At 40.1% G+C, this 20,144-nt stretch overlaps 1 protein-coding gene across 6 annotated transcripts in view; it reads right to left on the reverse strand.

The window, feature by feature from the left end:
- LOC129189599 (dedicator of cytokinesis protein 2-like) overlaps positions 1–20,144 on the reverse strand; it is a 180,266-nt gene that overhangs the window by 62,369 nt on the left and 97,753 nt on the right. For all 6 annotated transcript variants that reach the window (XM_054791433.1, XM_054791432.1, XM_054791431.1 and 3 more), the window contains 2 exons: positions 5,653–5,795; positions 2,175–2,270 (listed from right to left, as the gene is read on the reverse strand). In XM_054791433.1, the coding sequence (XP_054647408.1) occupies positions 2,175–2,270; positions 5,653–5,795 (239 nt within the window). The remainder of the gene's footprint in view (positions 1–2,174; positions 2,271–5,652; positions 5,796–20,144) is intronic.

Raw genomic sequence — 20,144 nt, forward strand, 5'->3', positions numbered from 1 at the left:
TTATCTCGACAGATAGATAACTACTTTATTGATCTCCAAGAGAAACTGCTGGCTAAAACACTGGGAGAGGGAGTGACAATTTAAAGTGGAGATGCACCCAAAACGGGCTTATTTTTTGCAGCGTCAAATCAATCATGATTTTGAAGTCATTATTGATGCGCTGTTTGCAAATAACTTGCAAAACCATAATACTCCCGCTGGCTTTTTGTGTCCTTTTTTCCCCCCAGGATCAATCAAGAAAAGAGCAAACGTTAGCCAAGATTCATCACGATACCTCAATGATGTAAGAATTTCAACCATTTACAACCCACAATTTCAACATATACATAGAGGTCCTTGTAAAGACCTCTGCAGGTTCGGAGAACGTGTCAAACATAAAACTTCCACTCACTGGCCACCAGAATAGGTGCACTTGCACACCTAAAGGGATCTCTGCCTTTCTAAAAGGCAATAATGCTCAGCTTTTACTGTCATAGAGGTATTCATTCAACAATATGTTTATGTTTATTATTGTGGATGTAACTTGATGCACTGCACATTGTTTCTATAAATATTAGAGACACCTCTCAATTTGATGCAGTACAGTTCTACATATCCAACCACAATAGTAATAATAATACTAAGAAGAAGAAGAAACACATTTTCAAAAAGGTAACATTTGACATACAACAGTTTCCTATTACGCATGACCTACAGCAGTTTAACAAAGTGTTGGCTCACTATTGACAAGTTCAAGTTAACAGTTAATGTTCACAGTAAGCTTCCACCTTTTAAAAGTGGCAAAATGCATCCTTATTAAGATTTAAAATATAAGTAACGTAATTTCTGGTGTATAAGCTGCTACTTTTTTCTCACGCTTTGAACCCTGCGGCTAATTTGTGGTCGCGTTGTGGTTTCGTGACATCTTGTGTGCTTCGGAGCAGTCATTTTGTGCTTTGTGCGTGCGCCCTCATCATTAGTAACGTGCGATACCACAGATTTCTCTTCTGATTTGATACTGAGTAAAATTCAGCCTGGTATCAGCGATACCAACCTGATAGCAACACCTTGTGCAACTACGCCTAACATGTCGGGTACATTTTAAAAAGTAGTGTATTTCAAATCATATTATATCTCATAAAATAAACAATATAAGACATCAGAGTAATTTAGTCTTTTATTTTAAACAACTGCATAACATTTAGACAAGGTCTCAATAATTTAGTTACTGTGTTCGTGTTAATGAAATACATCATCTCAAATGACAGCAGCATCAAAGTATCAATATTTTGATTTGAGAACCGATTTTAGAGCCTAAAAGATATGGTATCGGGGGTATCAATATTTCAGTATCGATCCGCATATCACTACTCATCATGGAAAACGCGTGGAGAGATGCATGTGATGTGGCTTTCAGGTTGAAGGCGATCGATCGAGCGGGTTTTGCTCGGGTCTGCCGGTGGATCCTGGCAGCGTTGAGGAGCTGCACTGTCGCCGGCAGGTTTTGGTGGGGCTGGGCTGCTGCGTGCTGGGGAGAACCGTACAGGCTCCGGGGCTGATTTGCCTCGAGGCGGGGGTAACGCTAGTAGCGACAACAAAAGAAGGAGGGAGACCGGTGGTGTGTGTGCTGAGGGAATAGTGGGGCTGTTTGGTTGCACCACTTGAAGAGGATGACTTCAGGAACTAAAACCGACTGTTTAACTAGCTGTATTGCATGCACTGTTTAGGGGGGAAAAAAAGCATTTATTTAATTAAAAGTTAAAAATATCTTTCTGTGTAACATCTTTCTGTGTTCAATGTTACGGCGTGGACACCTGCGGTTTAGTTCGGTGCGGCCTACACACACACACACACACACACACACACACACACAGTATGTACAAATCTTTTTTTCCTCTTTAACTGCAGTGGGTGTAGTTTAAATACGGGTGCGCTCCACAGCTCGGAAATTACGTGAATAAGCATTTAAGCATAATACCTCTTGGAGATGAATAAAGTATATATCTGTCTCTATACTGTATCTATCAGCACCATTGAAGAAATATCTCTCCAACAGTTACATTCAAAAGTGACCATTTTTATATGAAGACTTTGAGATACGGCTCTTGTTTTCAATAGAATTCGGCTGTATTGCCGGACCTAATCAATCGGCCAGTGAGTACTGTATTACCAATGCCAACAATAACTGTACTTACAATTAGAGCATGCTCTCGGCCCATCGTGATGACTGTCTGGTTGATAATCCTCAGCAAAGACACCACAATGTCCTGGATGTGCTGAAATGTCTCTCCCTAAGAACAGAGACAACAATAAGTACGATATGTAATAAGTAACAGCCGTGGTTTCTCTTTTGCAAAGAGGATGAGGCTCTCTGTCTGTCATTCCTCATTCCCAAAGCCTCTGCAGGTAACAAATAACCAAAGTCTTTGAGATAATGAAATATTTATATGGGAAATTTGACATTTCGAATAGCTGCGGAAACGTTTGTGTCGCCTTGAGGGTTCTGCTGCTGCTGGCATTGCTAAAGATGCAACATCACTGCTTGGAGATAATATGAGCGATAAGATATGAGAGAGGGCTTTTAATAGCATGAGGGATTTTATATTTGCAGAGACAGAAAGAAAACAAGGACGGCCCTCAACTCTGTTCATGAGTTTTGCTATGAGTGTTTTTTTAAAAACCTTGCTATCATAATCTGTGACTTTGCTGATCGGCCAGGCATTGGGAGATCCAAAAATACCTCGGAGCCAAGTCCAAAAATAACAGACGTTATTCTACAAAGTCTAAAAACAAAACAATAGTTAGTGTGCAATCTGTTTGTGTTGAGAATCAGCATCTCCAGGGAGTTGCAACACAAGGTAGAACGTGGAAGTGGATGCTAATAAATGCCAAACTGGTTCATTTAGCACCTTGGCAGGTGACACTGTTTTCTGAGCAAAAAATAATTCACATTATTTTTGTAGTTTCAGTTGTTTAGCTGTGAATCTTTCCTGCTTTTATCTTCAAACGTGCTCATGAATTCCCCAAACTGCCTCTCAGACATCTTCTTTTATCAATGCATCTCTTTGTGTAGTAAGGCTGAGCATCTTAATCAGACACCAAAGAAGAAAGATGGGAGCAAACAAGAGAGGCAGGAGTGCAACGTAACGGGTGAAGAGGCACCATCATCCCCATCGCCTCTCTGGCTTGCTGTCTGGTTGCTATGGTTGCGATGTTGCGAAACCAGAAATGGGAAACAAGTAGTATTTTTCTGCTATTGAATGTCATCAATCTTAACAGAAATGTGCAGACAAAGATCTTTTAATCGACCAATCAGAATCAGTAAAAGAAATCAATAAAATATTGTTGACAATGTCACCCTGCCTTGTCTGGTTAACAGTCCAGAACACAAACAGATACGCCTTATTAATTCCGCCTGGCAACGAACAACAATAATGAATTGCTTGACTGATAATGCTACTGTGGATTTTATTGAAAAATAGTGTATGTTTTTTTACTTTTAATATACACACACCACAACACGACAATTGCATGCACAGCACATGCACATCCAGCAGAGAGTTAAGAGCCACACTGAAAAAATACAATAGGAAAATTGTATCCAATAAAGTTGGAATATTATTTTTTTTTTAGAAAAAAAATTATTTTATGGAATAATAGTTATTTTTAAGGTGAATGTCCAAATTCCAACATAAACAGCTCCATAGTGCACCTGGCATATATGAAATTAAATAATACTTTAAAAACTCAACCAAAAAAAATGCAATTTCAGTTCATGCTGTTTTTTTCCCACAAACAAAACAAAAGATGCATTTAAAGTCATAAGAGTAAGAATTTTTTCAAAATATTTTCAAAAAAAGTTGTTTGAAAAGAATATCCACTTATTGTTTTTCTTTCTTTCTCTTTTTTTCTGTTTATTTGGACCACACATACACAGACTGACTGGACTGGCCACAGAGGTTCTTTGTCACGTCAAACAAACTCTACGGACGCTTACGTTTTTTCAGGTTGCAATACAAACTTACGCACTTCATACGTCTTCGTGCGTCGTCCGTACGGCCAACGTGTGTCTTTCGTACATTTTGCTAGTGTCAAGTTTGGGCACTTCCATGTGTGCCGTGTGCCACATGTGCACCGCACATACATAATTAGTCACATATTTCCCACGTCCTCCATGCGTTTTACTACTTCCATATCACAACAAGTACGTTCTCAACAAACCAAAAAAAAAAACGCATCGATTTGGGGAAGGCCAAAAAAAAAAAAAAATCGTACATCCGGTTGTGGCCTAGGCTTTATGGCGAGGTGCTCCCACACATCTGAGGTGCTGGACTAATGTTTACTGCTGCCATTGTCTCTCTGGCGATGACTGCGCGAACCGGACGAGGAAGGCGCCGGCGTCTGCATCTCGGTAACGACAGTAGCGGCTAGCTGACCTACTACCTCTTCCACAGAGGATTTCAATGGGACTTAATATATCGATATTGCTGCTGAAAGATGGATAGTTTCTATGCAAACAAAATATCGATACATATTGCAAGATGGATAAAATCACCAAGCTCTTAATCACAATAATTAGAATCATCTTCAGAAAGTGCCAAAAAGAGAGCATTACTATCAGTGTGAAGGCCAAATTTCTGATACAGCTCTTGGAATGGATCCCATTACAGTGTGTATGTGTGCCGGATCAAAAGACCAGTGTGCCGAGAGTATCCTGTGACAAAAAAAAAACTGTGTGAAAGCGGTGAGTCACAGCTTTTATAGACTAATACATGAGAGTCTCTGCAGGTGTCATGTCACTTTCACACTCTGTCATCCTCTCCTTTCAGTCTGCACTTCACCCGACGTGAATCCATCCCAGCGTCATTAATTACATCTTTTTTTCTCTTCAGTGTCTCTGCTAAAAAGCCAGTGATTCATTTGTGTTAAGCACACCAACAGAGTTTAGGAAGAGCAAAACCGTTCTCTCAAAGACTCGGCAGGATGGCAAAAACTCACCGGAGCAATTAAAAAAAAAAAAAAAAGTGTGGCGAGTGTGCAGCTACACACACAATTCTGATGGGTCAGGGCGTGTTGTACTGCACAACCACATGATTAAGGGCAGAAAGGCCTCGGGTTATTCTCTATACCAGGGGTCACCAACGTGGTGCCCACGGGCACCAGGTAGCCCCCCATGACCACATGAGGTGCCCGCAAGCCTGCTTTTCACTCAGGTTTTCAGATAATAATGAAAGAACAGTAGAAAGAAATGCATTCTGCAATACAAAATGTGAGTTGTGGACACCAGCAGCTACAGTATCTTGACTAACCAATGACGTGTACTCAAAGTGGTTTGCAAAACCTCGTAATGGTTTAATTATCATCCTTGTCAGGCACCATGCTATCTCTTTTGCTGCTTTAAGGACAAAGATTCTATTCAACACCAGTCCTGTAGGTGGTACACAGTTGATGCTAATGTACAGCGCCCTCTGCTGGGTCACTGCCCTACTTGGCCCCAATGCAAACTGTAACAGGACCGCCAAATGACCAACTATGTCTCACTGCTTACCAGACTAATTAATTGAACACTGACAGACTGACTGACTGGCTACCAAGATATCTAACTGACTGCCTGGTGAAGGACGCGTTCTTATTCCATTGTACAGGCGTACTTAATGCTGTGTGCAGTCTCACCACGTTGTCTCTGCTCAGGACCTCCAGGATGCTGTTGAGCAACTCCAGACTTTTCCTCCTCTCATCATGCGGCCCGTCAGCCATGGTGGCCAAAGCTCTGCTCAGCTCTCGCAGCATCATCGGCAACAACACATCTCGACACTCTGGGGATGTAAACAGGAAAAAAATGGCAGGTTTAAAGACCGTATTGAGAAAGTCTGTCAAATTAAATTCTAATCTTGTGACATCTCCTTTACGTCAGAACTACTACTAGTTATTTAAATACTATGCCACTTGCAAGTCAGTGAGGCAAGGATAGTTCTTTCTTTGGCAGGAGCCAATCACAAGCTATCAAAACACTCACAATGAGCTCGTCAACCCATTGGAAATTGGAACTGCCTGGTCCTCACGGACTCGTGTGCGCCACAGTATGTCATTTTATGACGTGGACATGTGCGGCTTACACAGCAGTGCTGCTTTTATATGAACAAATCTGTTTTTTTCTCCAAATGTAGTTGGTGCAGCTTATACACTGATGCGACTTATACACCGGAATTCACGGTATCTACTCCTGTTTGAAATAAATTGTGAACTGTCCTCGAGAATCCTAAACTCATTTCACAGATGTTAGATTAAAAGAATCCGGGCGGACTTTCGTCCTATAATGGGGCCGGTCCGAACAGCATCACTCTACAGGACATCGAGAGGCTTCCTTATTCAACTTTACAAGATGAAATGTACATTTTATGAATGGAGGGCCATTTTCATCTACTTACTTCCAAGACTAATTTTCCTTTTTCTTTTTATACAATCTCCCATTACAGTATACACTCTGTTTATGAAAGTAAAATGAACACAGCTTCTTGTTTGGAGGCGGTCCAAAGAAATGCTGCCAAATCATCAGTGAACAGCATTAGAAGCGTTATGGCTGTTAAGTTAACAGAGCTGGAAGCAGACCAAGTCAATTAAAGGATCAGCTTGAACACTGAAACATGCCATTGTTCCTGGGTCAATTTATATAGAATCAACAGATCCCATGATAGCACAGAGTGCAGCTATGTTTGAAGCATTCAGGTCCTGTCCACACGGAAACATTCCTAGGAATTTTTTGGGTTTTTTTGGGCGGGTTGAAAAAAAAAAAAAGTTGCTTCCATACTGTGCCGTATTCGTTGCATCTCGATGGGAACCGAACACTGGGTGAAAATGATGCAATACACAAGGCACACCTACGTGTGAACAGACACACAGGCGGAACCACGTGACACGCCAAACTGCAAAAGAAGAAAGAACACAAGCAAGTCCGTCTTCCGCTTTCCAGGGTTCGTCTAGACTTATGACAAAGTGGAATTACTTATTCATTCTGTGAGTCATTTTGGAGTTTGAGACAACCCGATATCAGGAGAATGTCGGCTGGAGGTGAGTCATGCCAGTCAAAATATTCAGATATTATGTTGGCTTGTCGTCAAAGCCTACTTCTGGTCACATGACGGCAATGAGATAGTGATGTCATCGTTTTCAGAAAGAAGCGGGTGGCTTTTCCACTCTGGAAGCTGTTTTAAAAAAATACCGTTTCAGATCACCCAGAACGTCATTTCCGTGTGGATGAAAGGCTGAAACAATCCAATACTTTGCCGTTTTGACTTGAAAATATAGTGGCTAGCCCCTCAGTCTTAGCACTTGAAAAAAATTATAACAATAACAGCTCTTATGAAAGCTGGGTGTAATTATGGAAATTGGGCTTTGTGAATAATAGCATGGCCCATTTGTGATACATTGATAAGACTCCCAATCTAATTAATAGACGTATAATCAGTCCACTATTTGATTTGCAATGAGGCTTGCGAGCTAAAACTGTGTCCCAATACAAAAGTAGCCAAGAGCAATTTATGGCTAAATTCACACTGTGAATTTCAAGCTATGATTGGTCAACTTTTTCAGTAGCTGGCAACACCATTACGAATACAATGAGGTTTATTACACAACAGTGTTTGATGGAGTCAATGAATGTGTGCATACATCAAAATGGCACATATGCTGTGCAGAGGGGTGTACTGCAAAGCCAGGCCTCTTTTGGCACATGTTAGATAGCGTGACCACTATCTCTTCTGGTCACCAGGCATCAGCAATGTTATGAGACATGACGTTAGATTACATTACCTTTCACACTGCATGGAGACTGGCTACTGAGCCAGCAGAGCCGAGCTGACACACCATGGCTGACACGGACATGCCATGGCTCAGACTGAATTGAAAAAAAAAAAAAGGTTCTCCTCTCTTTCCGTGTGGAAGTGGTGAGTTTTTGAGTTCTTTGTCCTTCTTCCCCATTCCGTTTGAAACATTTTTTGGTGAGTTTTTGGCTTCTTTGTCCTTCTTCCCCACTACGTTTGAAACATTTTTTTAAGTTTAGAATGAGTAAATTGGAAAGGCTAACTAGGTAGCTTGCTATACTAGCGGCGGCTGTCTGTTATGTCCCACAGTGATCCCGTAGCCTGCAAAATGTGATGTAAACAAAGAACAATAGGAGTGTAAAAGTGACAACTGGGGTGTTATTTAAGGTCTACAGTGCTCCAATGATGTTAAAACCTGGATTTAAAGTCATAAAAAGGTTTTCTATGCTCTAACTACAAAATTATTCTGTTTATAATATTGAATCCGGGTCTGAAAACAATTAACCACGATAAACGATGGACGACTAAGCAAAATCCAACACATTTCTCATCCTCTATTGATATGCTGTGTTGAAAATACATTTTTGCCATTCAAATGGAGCATTACGCTATAATAATACAACAAAACAGCTGTTCAAATAACCAAAGAAAAAGTTGTTTTTCCTCCTAATTAGTGTGAGTTTATGTTTTGCATAAAATCCTACTAAATTCCTTCTGTTCCTGCTCCATAATCGCTGCCCTCTACAAAATCAAAATCCTTTTTTCTTCTCTTTGTAGTCGCTAAAATAAAGTTGATAGTGCACAACCATTTAAAGGTCTGTTGATCATTAAGTCCATTTATAACCGAGCCGAGACTACCCTCCCGCCCGCTGGAAGCACAGTAAGATGCCCTCAATGCCTCCTAGCCACTATAGGGAATTGTAAAATCAAATGAAACAAATGTACTTGATTTGATTTATGCTTACTTTCCAATTCATTAGAAAATACACGGCAAACATTGCAGTATGACAGGATAACAAATGAACGCAGTGGTGCTTACAAAGAGCCAGATTTGTCAAAGCGTGTCCATTCATTCTCATCTAGTAGAGGGCGGAATTTTTATTTAGATGCTGCAACTTTTACATTAGGGACGAAAGCCCGCCACACCTGATTAATCCATCAGAACAGAAATTAATCAGCAATTTTTTCCCCATTTCTGATGAAGATAACACTTTGTGTGTCACAGCAGCATTGTTTGTGCAAGCGTTGAGAATTAATCCATCTGCCTTCCGGAGAAGAGCTGCATGCTTCATTAATAAACTCACAGAGAATTCCACTCCCTGGTGAAATGACCCCCAAAGGCCACCTGCTTCTACATTTTTATCGATCAACAAAATAAAACCAGGGGATATTTCCTGAATGAGGGAGTGAGGTGAGGTTTAGTTGAAAAGGCTTTGGTGCCTCAGCAGCTTTGTGTGTGTGTGTGTGTGTGTGTGTGTGTGTGTGTGTGTGTGTGTGTGTGTGTGCGGGGCAGGAGCACACACGTAATCGTGACTGAAAGCGTAAATTTAAAATCCACAGCTTTACACCTCAGTGTTAAAGTGCAGGTGGATCGAAGATTACAATTATTGACATGCTACTCACGAGAAGTATTCATGTACACCAGAGTTACAACTACAGGGTGTGGGACAACAGTGTCTCCGGAAGGCATGAACACAGGTCATTTTCAGCTACAGTCATGGTCAAAAACATCGGCACCCCGTGCGTGTCAGATAATGCACCACTTCTCATTCTTGTTCACATGTTTACATACATGGAACAACACAAAAAACAAGAGGAAAAAAAGTCAAATCTGATCATTCCACACAGAAATCAAAAATGGACTGGACAAAACTGTTGGCACCCTCAACTTAATATTTGGTAACACACCCTCTGGAAAAAATCAATGGTTTCCGGTAACGGTCAAAAAGCCACTTAAAGCTCTCTGCTGGAATTTTGGGCCACTCTTCTTTTGCCAACTGCTCCAGGTCTCTCAGATTTGAACGGTGCCTCTTCCCAGCTGCTGTTTTGAGATCTCTTACACCCGAACGCTTGCTCGCAAAGACATATATACGTCTCTTACATTTTTTTGCGCGAGAGGCAAAAAGAGGTGATGACGCAAGTGCACAATAACAGAGGTAACTTATCATGTGGTTTTAAGCCATAAAAACGCCCACAGGGTGGCAGAAGTGCATTGATAAGAGCTCAGCATGGATCTTTTGCCTGTACGAACGTGCTCGACAGCCAGGAGGAAGTAAGAGAGCACGGAGGAGTGCAGCATGCAGAAAGTTACGCATTATAAGGAAATATTAACGCATTCAGTAGTTCCAAATGTGAACATTTTAAATAGTTCATGGTGTCATATTTGTAAAAAAACCAAACATTTATTTTGATGTAAAACAACCCTTTTTTGTGTTGTTTATGTGGTGGTTCAGTTAAGATATTTGTCACAAAAGCAAAAAAATCAAGTGTCAAAGTGAAAGTTATGCTTGAAATGTCTTTAGACACAAACAGTTTTTTCTGATGAAAGACGAGAGTCTAATCTTTCTTTTGGTAGGTTCCATGTTTATACAGTATAGACGTAGAACACCATATTCTGTGTGCCTTGAAAATCAAAAAGTCAAAAACGTCTAAAATGGCCGGTACTGAAGGTGTTGAACTTTGAAAAATGGCTGGGACCAAAGGAGTTACTAATTCATCGTATATGCGTGTTGTCTGACTCTGCTTTGGGGTCCTACACACCGGCCGATCGTAACAGCACTTGCGGCAATGAGGAACACTACAGGTGGCGCTGTTGGTTTGATTTAAAGTCATTTTCACACTTGTCTGCATTATTGCACTTTCCTAAATAACAAAAAAGTTTGATATAACTATTATATAGTTCTATATTTGTTTTTTTTTTGTAATGTTTTATTGGATCATTTTATTTACTGGAACATTACCTGCTAGCAGTTTGCAGTTTTTTATGTTTCAAAATCATTAAAGTCGCTTATGTTTTATGTTGATGAACAGGTACACAAAAGGTACACACTGAACGGTGTGTGGCATACCGTTACGCCACAAGTACACACATAGGTTGTGTTTTCCATGATCAAACTCAAACAAAATACTCTGTCAGTCCTGATATCAGAATATCCGATCCCATAGTTTTTTTTCTTTCTACAATGTAGGGACGCATACCCGAGCTGTGCCCCATGGAAGGAATCGAACCACCTGACTCGTGTAGTGATGCATGTCCTGACTTTTTAGATATTTCCCAGCATCATACCACGGCGCCATCAAGAATGCTAATACTGTATATGCTGCTTCAGATGCAACAGTAGCTCCCTCATTGACTTGCCAGAGCTGCTCTGTAGCCCTCAGGGCTTTCAGTCATGGAGGAACACCATCTACACTGGTAGGCACCTTCAAGGTCATTGTTTAAAAGGGGCCGTATTGAAGTGCTTGCCGTTTCAAGCTGATGGCCACACCACCTGACCATGTGCTGTTCACTGGTGACACTGAAATCATGCTTCTCTCGACTAAACATCACTACGGTGCCATTCCACAGAGAATTACGGTCTACAGCCAAGCTTTGGTGGATATTTCCGTCACATTCATCATCATCCACTGAATTCTCTTGCTGTTGGCTTTTTGTTTGGATTCTGCTGTTGTGTAAGGTATGGATTCTTGTGCCAGCCACTTTGGTTGATTGTATACAAGGCAATTGATACTCACTTGTGCTGCCAGCTATTGAGACACTAACGGCCATGTGTTGAGACGGTAAATCTCGCTGTTCACTGACTATTAGGGGTGTCACAAGATCTCGCGAGGCTTCTCGTTGTGAAAAAAACGGTCTCGTGATAATAAATAAATTATTCACACGATAAATGAAAATGAGCTCGATCATTTTAAAAACTACACTAGAATCTTGCCTCTTCTCGTTCTCGTGGACCCGATATCGTGCGTAGTCTCGTCTCGCGAGTCGGGTGTCTCGTGACCCCTACAGTGTCTTCTCTAAAGCGTATCCAAGTTTAATTTCTGGAGTATTCTCCTTTGAGAAGTGCTGGAATAAAAGTGCTAGTTGAAGTGTGAGATGCTCTAGAACCAATTTTGCCAAAGTGGGGTTCGCGTACCCCCAAGGGAACACCAATTGTCATGGGGGTATGTGAATAAACATGAAAAAGTGAACATCTCATGGCGCAAGGAGAACAGAGCAGAAAGGAGACAGAGCATGAAGTTGTTCATCGCTCTGTGTGCATCATACAAACAAATACGTGAGTTGAAGGATTATTTTGGGCATTAAGAGTGCTTCATCTTGAAGATTTCATTTATATTGATGTTCCTGTCAGTGTGAGTGGGGATTCCCCCTACAATGAGGCTTTATTATTGATTGTATGTATTTTTGTACTTCAGATAACGCTTTATCACGATTGTTAAACTTTCCCCTTCAATTTGGCATGAAATGAATATGCAGACTTAAGCCATAGCCATCGTGAGTGGACAAAAAAAGTGAAGCTCAAATTCAATCTATTCAAGTGGAAGCATGCCAACATCAGACTGGAATAAAAGATATGTAGGATGATTACAGTATTTATCTGGTTTTCATTGCTAACTTTATCAAATGTGACCAAGCAAAATCCACATTTTTGCCCCGGAATTACTCCAAAATTAATTCACCAATTAATTATGTTGTATGTTTTTTAAGTGTCCAGGAGTAGGGGGTACATGGCTTCAGGTCAAACGTCTGAAGGGGTACGCAACTCTAAAATGTTTGGGAAACCACTGCGGTATAATATACAGTACATTGCTTTCTCCTTCCCCTTCTTGCTAGTCCACTTTCTATTTCCACACCAATTCTCTCTCTTGACCTTTCATATTCTGCCTTGTTTCAGCATACACGTTTATGCTGTCTAAAAAGCTCTTAGACACAACCTTCCCAGTGGTTGCAGACATATCCATTTGTCAGGGTATGCAGACCCAAACAAGTAGGAGAGGCTAACTTCAAAGGTGCTAAAGTAGTTCAGTGAATTGCCAGACATTATTACACTCTCCAAGGCTGATGTGCGCCTCTGTGATCTATATGCACGCCGTGCTGATCGCCTTTGGTGCAACAGTGCTTTAATAAATTTAGTCATGCTGCATAAGCAAGACTTACCAACAGGCAAAGGCAGGTACTTAGTGCTTTCTGTGGTGCCCCCAATTGGTTGTGGTCTAAATGCTTTGGAAGACATGCTAGCATACACTTAATACAGCCATACCGCAATGTTTTATAATCATTAGACTAATGGTCACTGACTTATGGACAATTATCTCCACTTTTTTAAAGTTCAAAATATTTCTAAAAATGTTGCTGTTCCAAAAATAATAGTGCATCAGAATTCATTATTGGTGGCCTGGTCATTAGTGGCCTGGTCAATGGCGGGGGGAAGAGGAAATAAAGATAAGAGGGAAAAAACGAAAGGAAAAAAAGGGGGGGAAAGATTTTTGGAAAATATTGCATATTTTCATTGTTTTCTCCTAAAAAAATCTAAAAAACAACATAAATAATACATAATATAACAAAACAAAACATGACTGTGGTAAAAAGTCACATTTGGAGTCCGAAGATGAGAAGCTAGGCGGACAGTTGTAGCTAGTTAGCTGCGGCCGTTAACTCTTTCACTGCCAAAGACGTCTACTGACGTCTTTTCAAAAAGTAACGTTGACTGCCAAAGACGTCTATTGACGTCTTTTGCTTTTCTTCGCAGGAGCTACTGATGAAAGTCTTATTCATCTTGCGTGGGAATTTCTGACTTGTAGGCAATGTATTTCTGTCCCAGTAGGGGGCAACAGTTCTCCTTTCCTCCAACCGGCAGCGACAGATTGTCTATGAAGAAGACGGATTGTGGTTGAGAGAGGAAAATGGCGGCTAAAACGGTCACAGAGCTTGTCTGGCGGTGGATCTGCCTTTAGTAGTGACGTGATCGCGAGAGATAGAGGTGACATGGGTGATGTAGGTGACGTAGACACAAATGCAGCTGGCAATGGCAGCCGAAGCAACGAGCTGGTGGTTAGCATTGCTGAGCCGTGTGGCGCGACACCGGAGCCTGACACCAGAATCAGTTCAGAGTCGGGTGACTCAGAAACCCGACCCTGATTCTTGTGACGATTGGCTGCCGTCTGGATCGGTCAGCAGCAGGGATTCATCCCCACATCCAGCAGACCCCACCGTCACTCTGCTTGAATTTGCTGCTCTTCAGAAAAAGCTAACTTTCTCTGTTTTTTGGTCAAAATCAGGTGTTTTTGCTGAAACTATCCTATGTTCTACCGCCAATATCTAAAGACCCAAAAAGGCTAGAAACAAACTTTTTTTTTTTCCTCATAAAAGTCTAAAGTTTAGCTTCAATGTTTATGTAGTCCTAAAACTCAATATTCTGTGGATCTTGAAAGTTCAGCAAAAATGCACCAAAAGTCTGGCAGTATGGAGCTCTCTGCTGTGAACATGGCTGGCAGTCAATGAGTTAACTACTCGGCGAAGCGTGTAAAGAAAGATGCAAGAGAAGTCAAACACCAGTAGGTTTGACAAGGGAGTGATCAAACACACTAGCATCTATTGGCTTACAGACTAGTGTTGATTCTCGCAGCAATACGGGACAAAGTCAGTTCCTTGTCGGCTCAATACAGGTGCTGGCAACCCTACGTGACACAGCACACATGCACATTAATGCCATGTTTGTGTTGTCATGACATGAATTGTCATGCCGTCGCCGCCGCCGCATGGCTAGCTTGCAATGTGTGAACAAAAGGATCCAGGGAATTGTGCAGACCTAATTAATTTAATAAAAATGTCTGGAAGAAGAAATACTTTCCACCTCACAAACTGTGACCCTGTTCATATGATTTATTGTGGTTCAAGTGCACTTTGGTTCGTTAAACCGAGCACTCGGGGGGCGCAAGTTGAGCCACAAAGCACACAAAGGGGCTCTTACTTAATCACAGAAGTGTTTGGGGAATTGCATCAATCGAAGCCATCAGTATGGAGCTGGATGTAACTTGTTTAGAAGCGAGCACATTAGTTTGCATTTACCTCTGGTGGATCTCAGGCACAGATGCAGGATTGATGCACTTACTGCAGCACAGCACTGCAACAGGGATTGCATACAGAAAGCTCCAGGAATGAGTCTCACATTATGTGCCAGTAGAATGCAGATGTTCTCTTACAATCTGGCAGGATGAGAAGGGTTTACAAGCGCATTTATTTTAGCTGGGGGCGGTCAGCTATTTGTGTCTGGATGGCAGAGACATGTCTTTACCAACTTCTAATCTTCTCGACCATTAACTTATTTGCCTGGTTAGCACATACCCTGACCAGTCACATTATATCAGTGGTGTCCAAAGTTTTTCCAGCAAGAGCCACATACTGAAAAATTAAAGGATGCAAGGCCCACTTTATTAAAAAAAAAAAAAAAAAATGCATCTCAGCTTTGTGATACAGGTGAAAAAGCCTATCTTTTGTCTGAAAGTCGCTCTTTCTTCCCCATTTTTGCTGTTTTTTTAAATTTCCAAATATTTTCTTCTTAAATCATCTTTGTAATATAATGACTTTATTCCCCTTACCGTAACCTACGAACTAACATTCACAGTGACAAACGTACACAAATACAGAACTCCATGGTTCAACGTTTGTGAGAGATTTGTATCCGTTTCAGACACAGTGGTACAGTTTCTCCCTCCCCAGAATCCAAATGATTGCATCCCATCCATCTATTGCAAACATCTCGCATCATTCGGTAGTACTCTGCTCCATGTTTTTGCACTTTTGTGAGCGGGCGTTACTCACTCTTGATGTTGTCTGAGTAAAGATGGAATCCTTTTTTCGCCACATATTGAACATTCTATAGACCCGCCATTCCAGTTAAACATACGGACAGCCATATATGGTGCTGTCGTGTTATGATATTGTCACATGCTACACTATGTTGTTATACGCTGGAACCTATGCCAGCTGTCTTCGGGAAAAAAGGTGGAGTAACGCCTGGACTGGTCACCAGCCAATCGCAGGGCACATACAGACAAACACTCACACTCACCGTGGACAATTTAGAGTCTCCAATTAACATAGCCTGCATATTTTTGGAATGTGTATAGAAAGCTGGAGAACCCCCGCATGCACGAGGAGAACATGCAAACTCCACAGAGAGACGTTCCAACAGAGATACAAAAAATATATTATGGGTGTCAACGAGATCTCACAAAATTAAAAATGTATATTTCTCGCTTAGAAAAAAATCTGTCTTGCGGGAAGAGGGCAGCCAGAAGTCTATCAGGCTGTTGCTACTGTGAATGATAATACATGTAATGTGGAAGTGGCAGTGCGCAGGATTGGACCGCATATTAAGTGCTTTACGCACACAATAAACCTTGCAATCCTACCTGCATTCTGTGTTCCCAGCGTCACTTGCTCGTGACGTATGGCTGTTTTTTTCATCTGAGTTGAACAGCTGCTGCGGTGCTCATGTCCAAGCAGAAGCTGTACTATTTCTACATTTGATCAAAGTTACTTAAAATTTGTCAGATCAAAACACACAAAACACGATTGTTCCATATGATTTCTATCAAATCATGTGATAGTAGAGTCTATTTTGCACCTACTTCATGGTATGGCACTTTGTAGTGCTTTTAGCATAACCATAAAGCTAATCTACTGCAATCTATTTTCCATGAGTCTTTACATAACTACACGTCAACATAAATGACCGGCAGCAGCAGCTACAAATGACATCATTATTTTTATATGTGTTTTCATTTTTAGTTTTTGTTTCAATTTGTGGAAAGACGTTCAAAAGTTAAAAGCATCATGCTTAGGTCATGCCTGCAAAGCTATATAACATTTGAAAATGTACCTGCATTGTTTTGTGACTCAGTTAAATAAAAAAATCTGTTTGTTCACTCCTAAAAGTATCCTCCTAGTTTTCTTAAAAGTAATTTTAAAATATTGTCTTGTCTCGTTCCCGTGAACACAATATCGTATATCTTGACGAATGTATCGTGACATCCATCCATCTTCGATGCTGCTTATCCTCACCGGGGTTGCGGGGGTATGCTGGAGCCTATGCCAGCTGACATCTGGCGAGAGGTGGGGTACATCCTGGACTCGGTATCGTGACACCCCAACTACATATTGAGCAAACTTGCATATGTGCCTCTTTTTCCAATTAGGAGCTCCAATTGATAGGTGTATTACAATAAGTAAGTGTACTCCCTTGAGCCACAGCCACTTTTATATCCTATTACTGAGCTGATGTCGTAAGCACAGCAGCAATTATTAAGGTGACGTTCCCCTCAATTAATGACAGTGATGATGAATATACATTCCCTCATTCATGACATTATTTGTACAACACCGGTTTTAACCTTTTCAGGTGCTGTTGAATAATGACCCACTCTTCCACTAAGAAGTCATTTTCTCCTGAACAGTCCAACAAATGTGAGTTACAAGCTATAACTTGAGGAGTTACCAAAAAGATGTGCAGTGGTAAGCAAAATTATATTATCTTTGATGATGATTATCTATTATCTATGACCAAGATTACTCTTTTGAACACATATTGAGAGGCCAAAGTCTTTACGTTCCTCATCACCGAAATCCAACCAGAACTCGGTTCACGGGACGAAGAGGGGGGTAAGTCATTGTTGATATACTACACTGCTGATGGGGATGTCACACAACTTCTTGTCAAAAAATGCGAACTATTCTTTTAAGTTAAGTGGGTGGGCTGACGTCAGCCTTTTTTTTTTTTTTTTTAAAGCCATGCGCTTGACCCACATTAAGGAACTTCCTAACTCTACTAACATGTGAGTTATTTTCGTTTATCTTACCTACTATATCTGCTAATACGAGTATAAAGGTGACTATAGGGGTGTTACTTCATGCCTACAGGCCTCTAATAATGTTTAAAAACATAGTTAGAAGGTCATAAACAGGTTATCTATGCTCTAACTATGAAAATATTACATTTATTAATATTGAATTCTACTTTGTGGAACTTCACTTATTGAAAACACGAGGACCAGGAACGGGGTACAACTGTTTTGCAAATTTCACGGAACTAATTAAGGAAATTATTCCAGACCGCGAACAGAATGAGCTTGTTGCTCTGTGGAGCATGTCATCACTTGCGTGCCAGTATTATTATCAAGAGAAAAACCCATACAGATTTGATACAATATCTTCTTTTTATGCCAATATCGGATGACAATATCAGATGGCCGACATCCCTAGTTTCTACTAATACCAATGTTAATATAAACATCAAACAAAATGTGTTTGTTAGCTTATTCATGTGTCATAAAAATGCTTGTTGCCAGTAAATTGTTTGCCATATATAAAGAGAAGGGGCAGAACAACCATGTTGGCCTCCTGGTTGAGGAGTGGACTGCCATCCCACAACAGGGTGTGACCAGTTTGTTCACCTACTGAGGCTCCTGACTGCAACACCTATTGTAACATGGCCAGTAAGTCTCCCTTGTTACTAATAAGACTTCAATCATTCGATCAACAACAACAAAAATAAGAGTTCAAAGCACCAGCAGAATAATTTCTGAAGATTTTTACACATCCTCCCTTGTGCTGCTCATCCCACAAAAGTGTCTTCCATACAAATGTGACATCCTTTAAAAGAGAACGAAACCAACATTTAATAGAAACGCGCTGTTACAAAAACACACACTTCTGAACTTTCCCTTTTTTGTTTATATTCAGAAAAGCTGTCCCCTGGGTAGATGTTTTCACGCTTTCATTTGTGCACCCTATTTGCATATGACAGATTTTTTTTTAATGCACTGTTTGCCTCTTTTTGACTGTTCCATTCGCAAACTGCCATCTCTGAACAGCTTTATTGTCCTATATCAAGCCATAAAGCAGTAATACAATCAAAAACCAATTGTGACCAACAGTGCATCAGCAGGCAAATGCTCTTCCATCCATCCATTTTCTATACTTTATGGACATAATTTGTATTCATAATTCTTCTTGCAGCTTTCAAATGTAGTGGACCACCGAGTTGTTTTGAACATGCACACAGAGAGCATATATATTTTCTTAGCCATTTAGAGCAATAAAGTCAATAAAAAAGTTCTCTGGAGTGCTCAAATATAACTTTAAAGAACATTTATAGCAAGTAGAATGTTATAAGGTCCAAAGTGCGGCCCGGGAGCCATTTGCGACCCGCGGCTGTTTTTTTTTTTTTATAGGCCAACGGCACATGGTAAAAATATAATTGAACAAAAAACAACAGCAGCAGTAATTGTACAAGAATAAAGTCAAAATATTAAGAGGAAAATTTATACTCTAACAACAAAAAGTCGTAATTTAAAAAAAAATAATGAAATATGGTGAGAAAAACAATAATTTTAGTTGCATAAAATTTAAATGTTAAAGAAAAAAGATGTTATTTTTTTAGTCGTAATATTATGAGAAACAAAATAACAAAATAAGTTGTAACTTTGGGGAAATTAGGTTGTAAAAAAAAGTTACGGTGTTACGAGCATAATGTCAAAATATTATAGGAATGAAGTTAAAATTACAAAAAGAAAATTCACCACAAGAAAGTTGAAATAGTTGGAAATTGTAATAAATAAATAAATAAATAGCAGCAGAAATGGAAAAAAAACATCAGCTGTAATTTTAAAGTCGTATTCTAAAAAGAAAAAAAGTCACAATTTTATGAGAATAAACTTGTAATATTATGAGGACACATTATTACGAGAAAAGAAATTATGAAGATTTAGGAATAAAGATGAAATATTTGGAAAATGTAAAAAAAACAAAACAAAACAACAACAGCAGCAAAAATGGGGAAAAAAGCAATTTGGAATTTGCTTCTTGGTTTATTATTTGATGATTTTCTTTGATGCCCAACACTCTTATGTGAAACATCACAATGAGTATCACACTGAAAGTGACTAAAGTCAATAATGCAGATTGGTGGGGACAAAAGAGATCACTCAGCGCTGATTAAATCCAGACAATAATGAGCTAACAGTACATCACACATCCATATTCATCAAGCACTCACATGCATCCATTAAGTATTCTCAGCAGGGGAAAATGGAGACGCGGGCGTGAGCAATGTCAACAGCATCTAAAGTGATGCAGTAAAACGCAAGCAATTTACGTAATGAGAACGCTTCTGTTGCTATGATGGAAAATGAATTATGATTTTTAAATATCCAAAAGCATTATTTCTGTAGTGGTATTGATAGTAGAAGATTACAATGTATGGATGTTTAACAGCCGCAGGATTCTCTGCAGCAGACCAAGGAAATTTTAGGCATAGAATCTGGATTTGACCTGCTTTTAAAGTA

Source organism: Dunckerocampus dactyliophorus, chromosome 11 (genome assembly GCF_027744805.1).
Source record: "Dunckerocampus dactyliophorus isolate RoL2022-P2 chromosome 11, RoL_Ddac_1.1, whole genome shotgun sequence".
NCBI lineage: Eukaryota > Metazoa > Chordata > Actinopteri > Syngnathiformes > Syngnathidae > Dunckerocampus > Dunckerocampus dactyliophorus.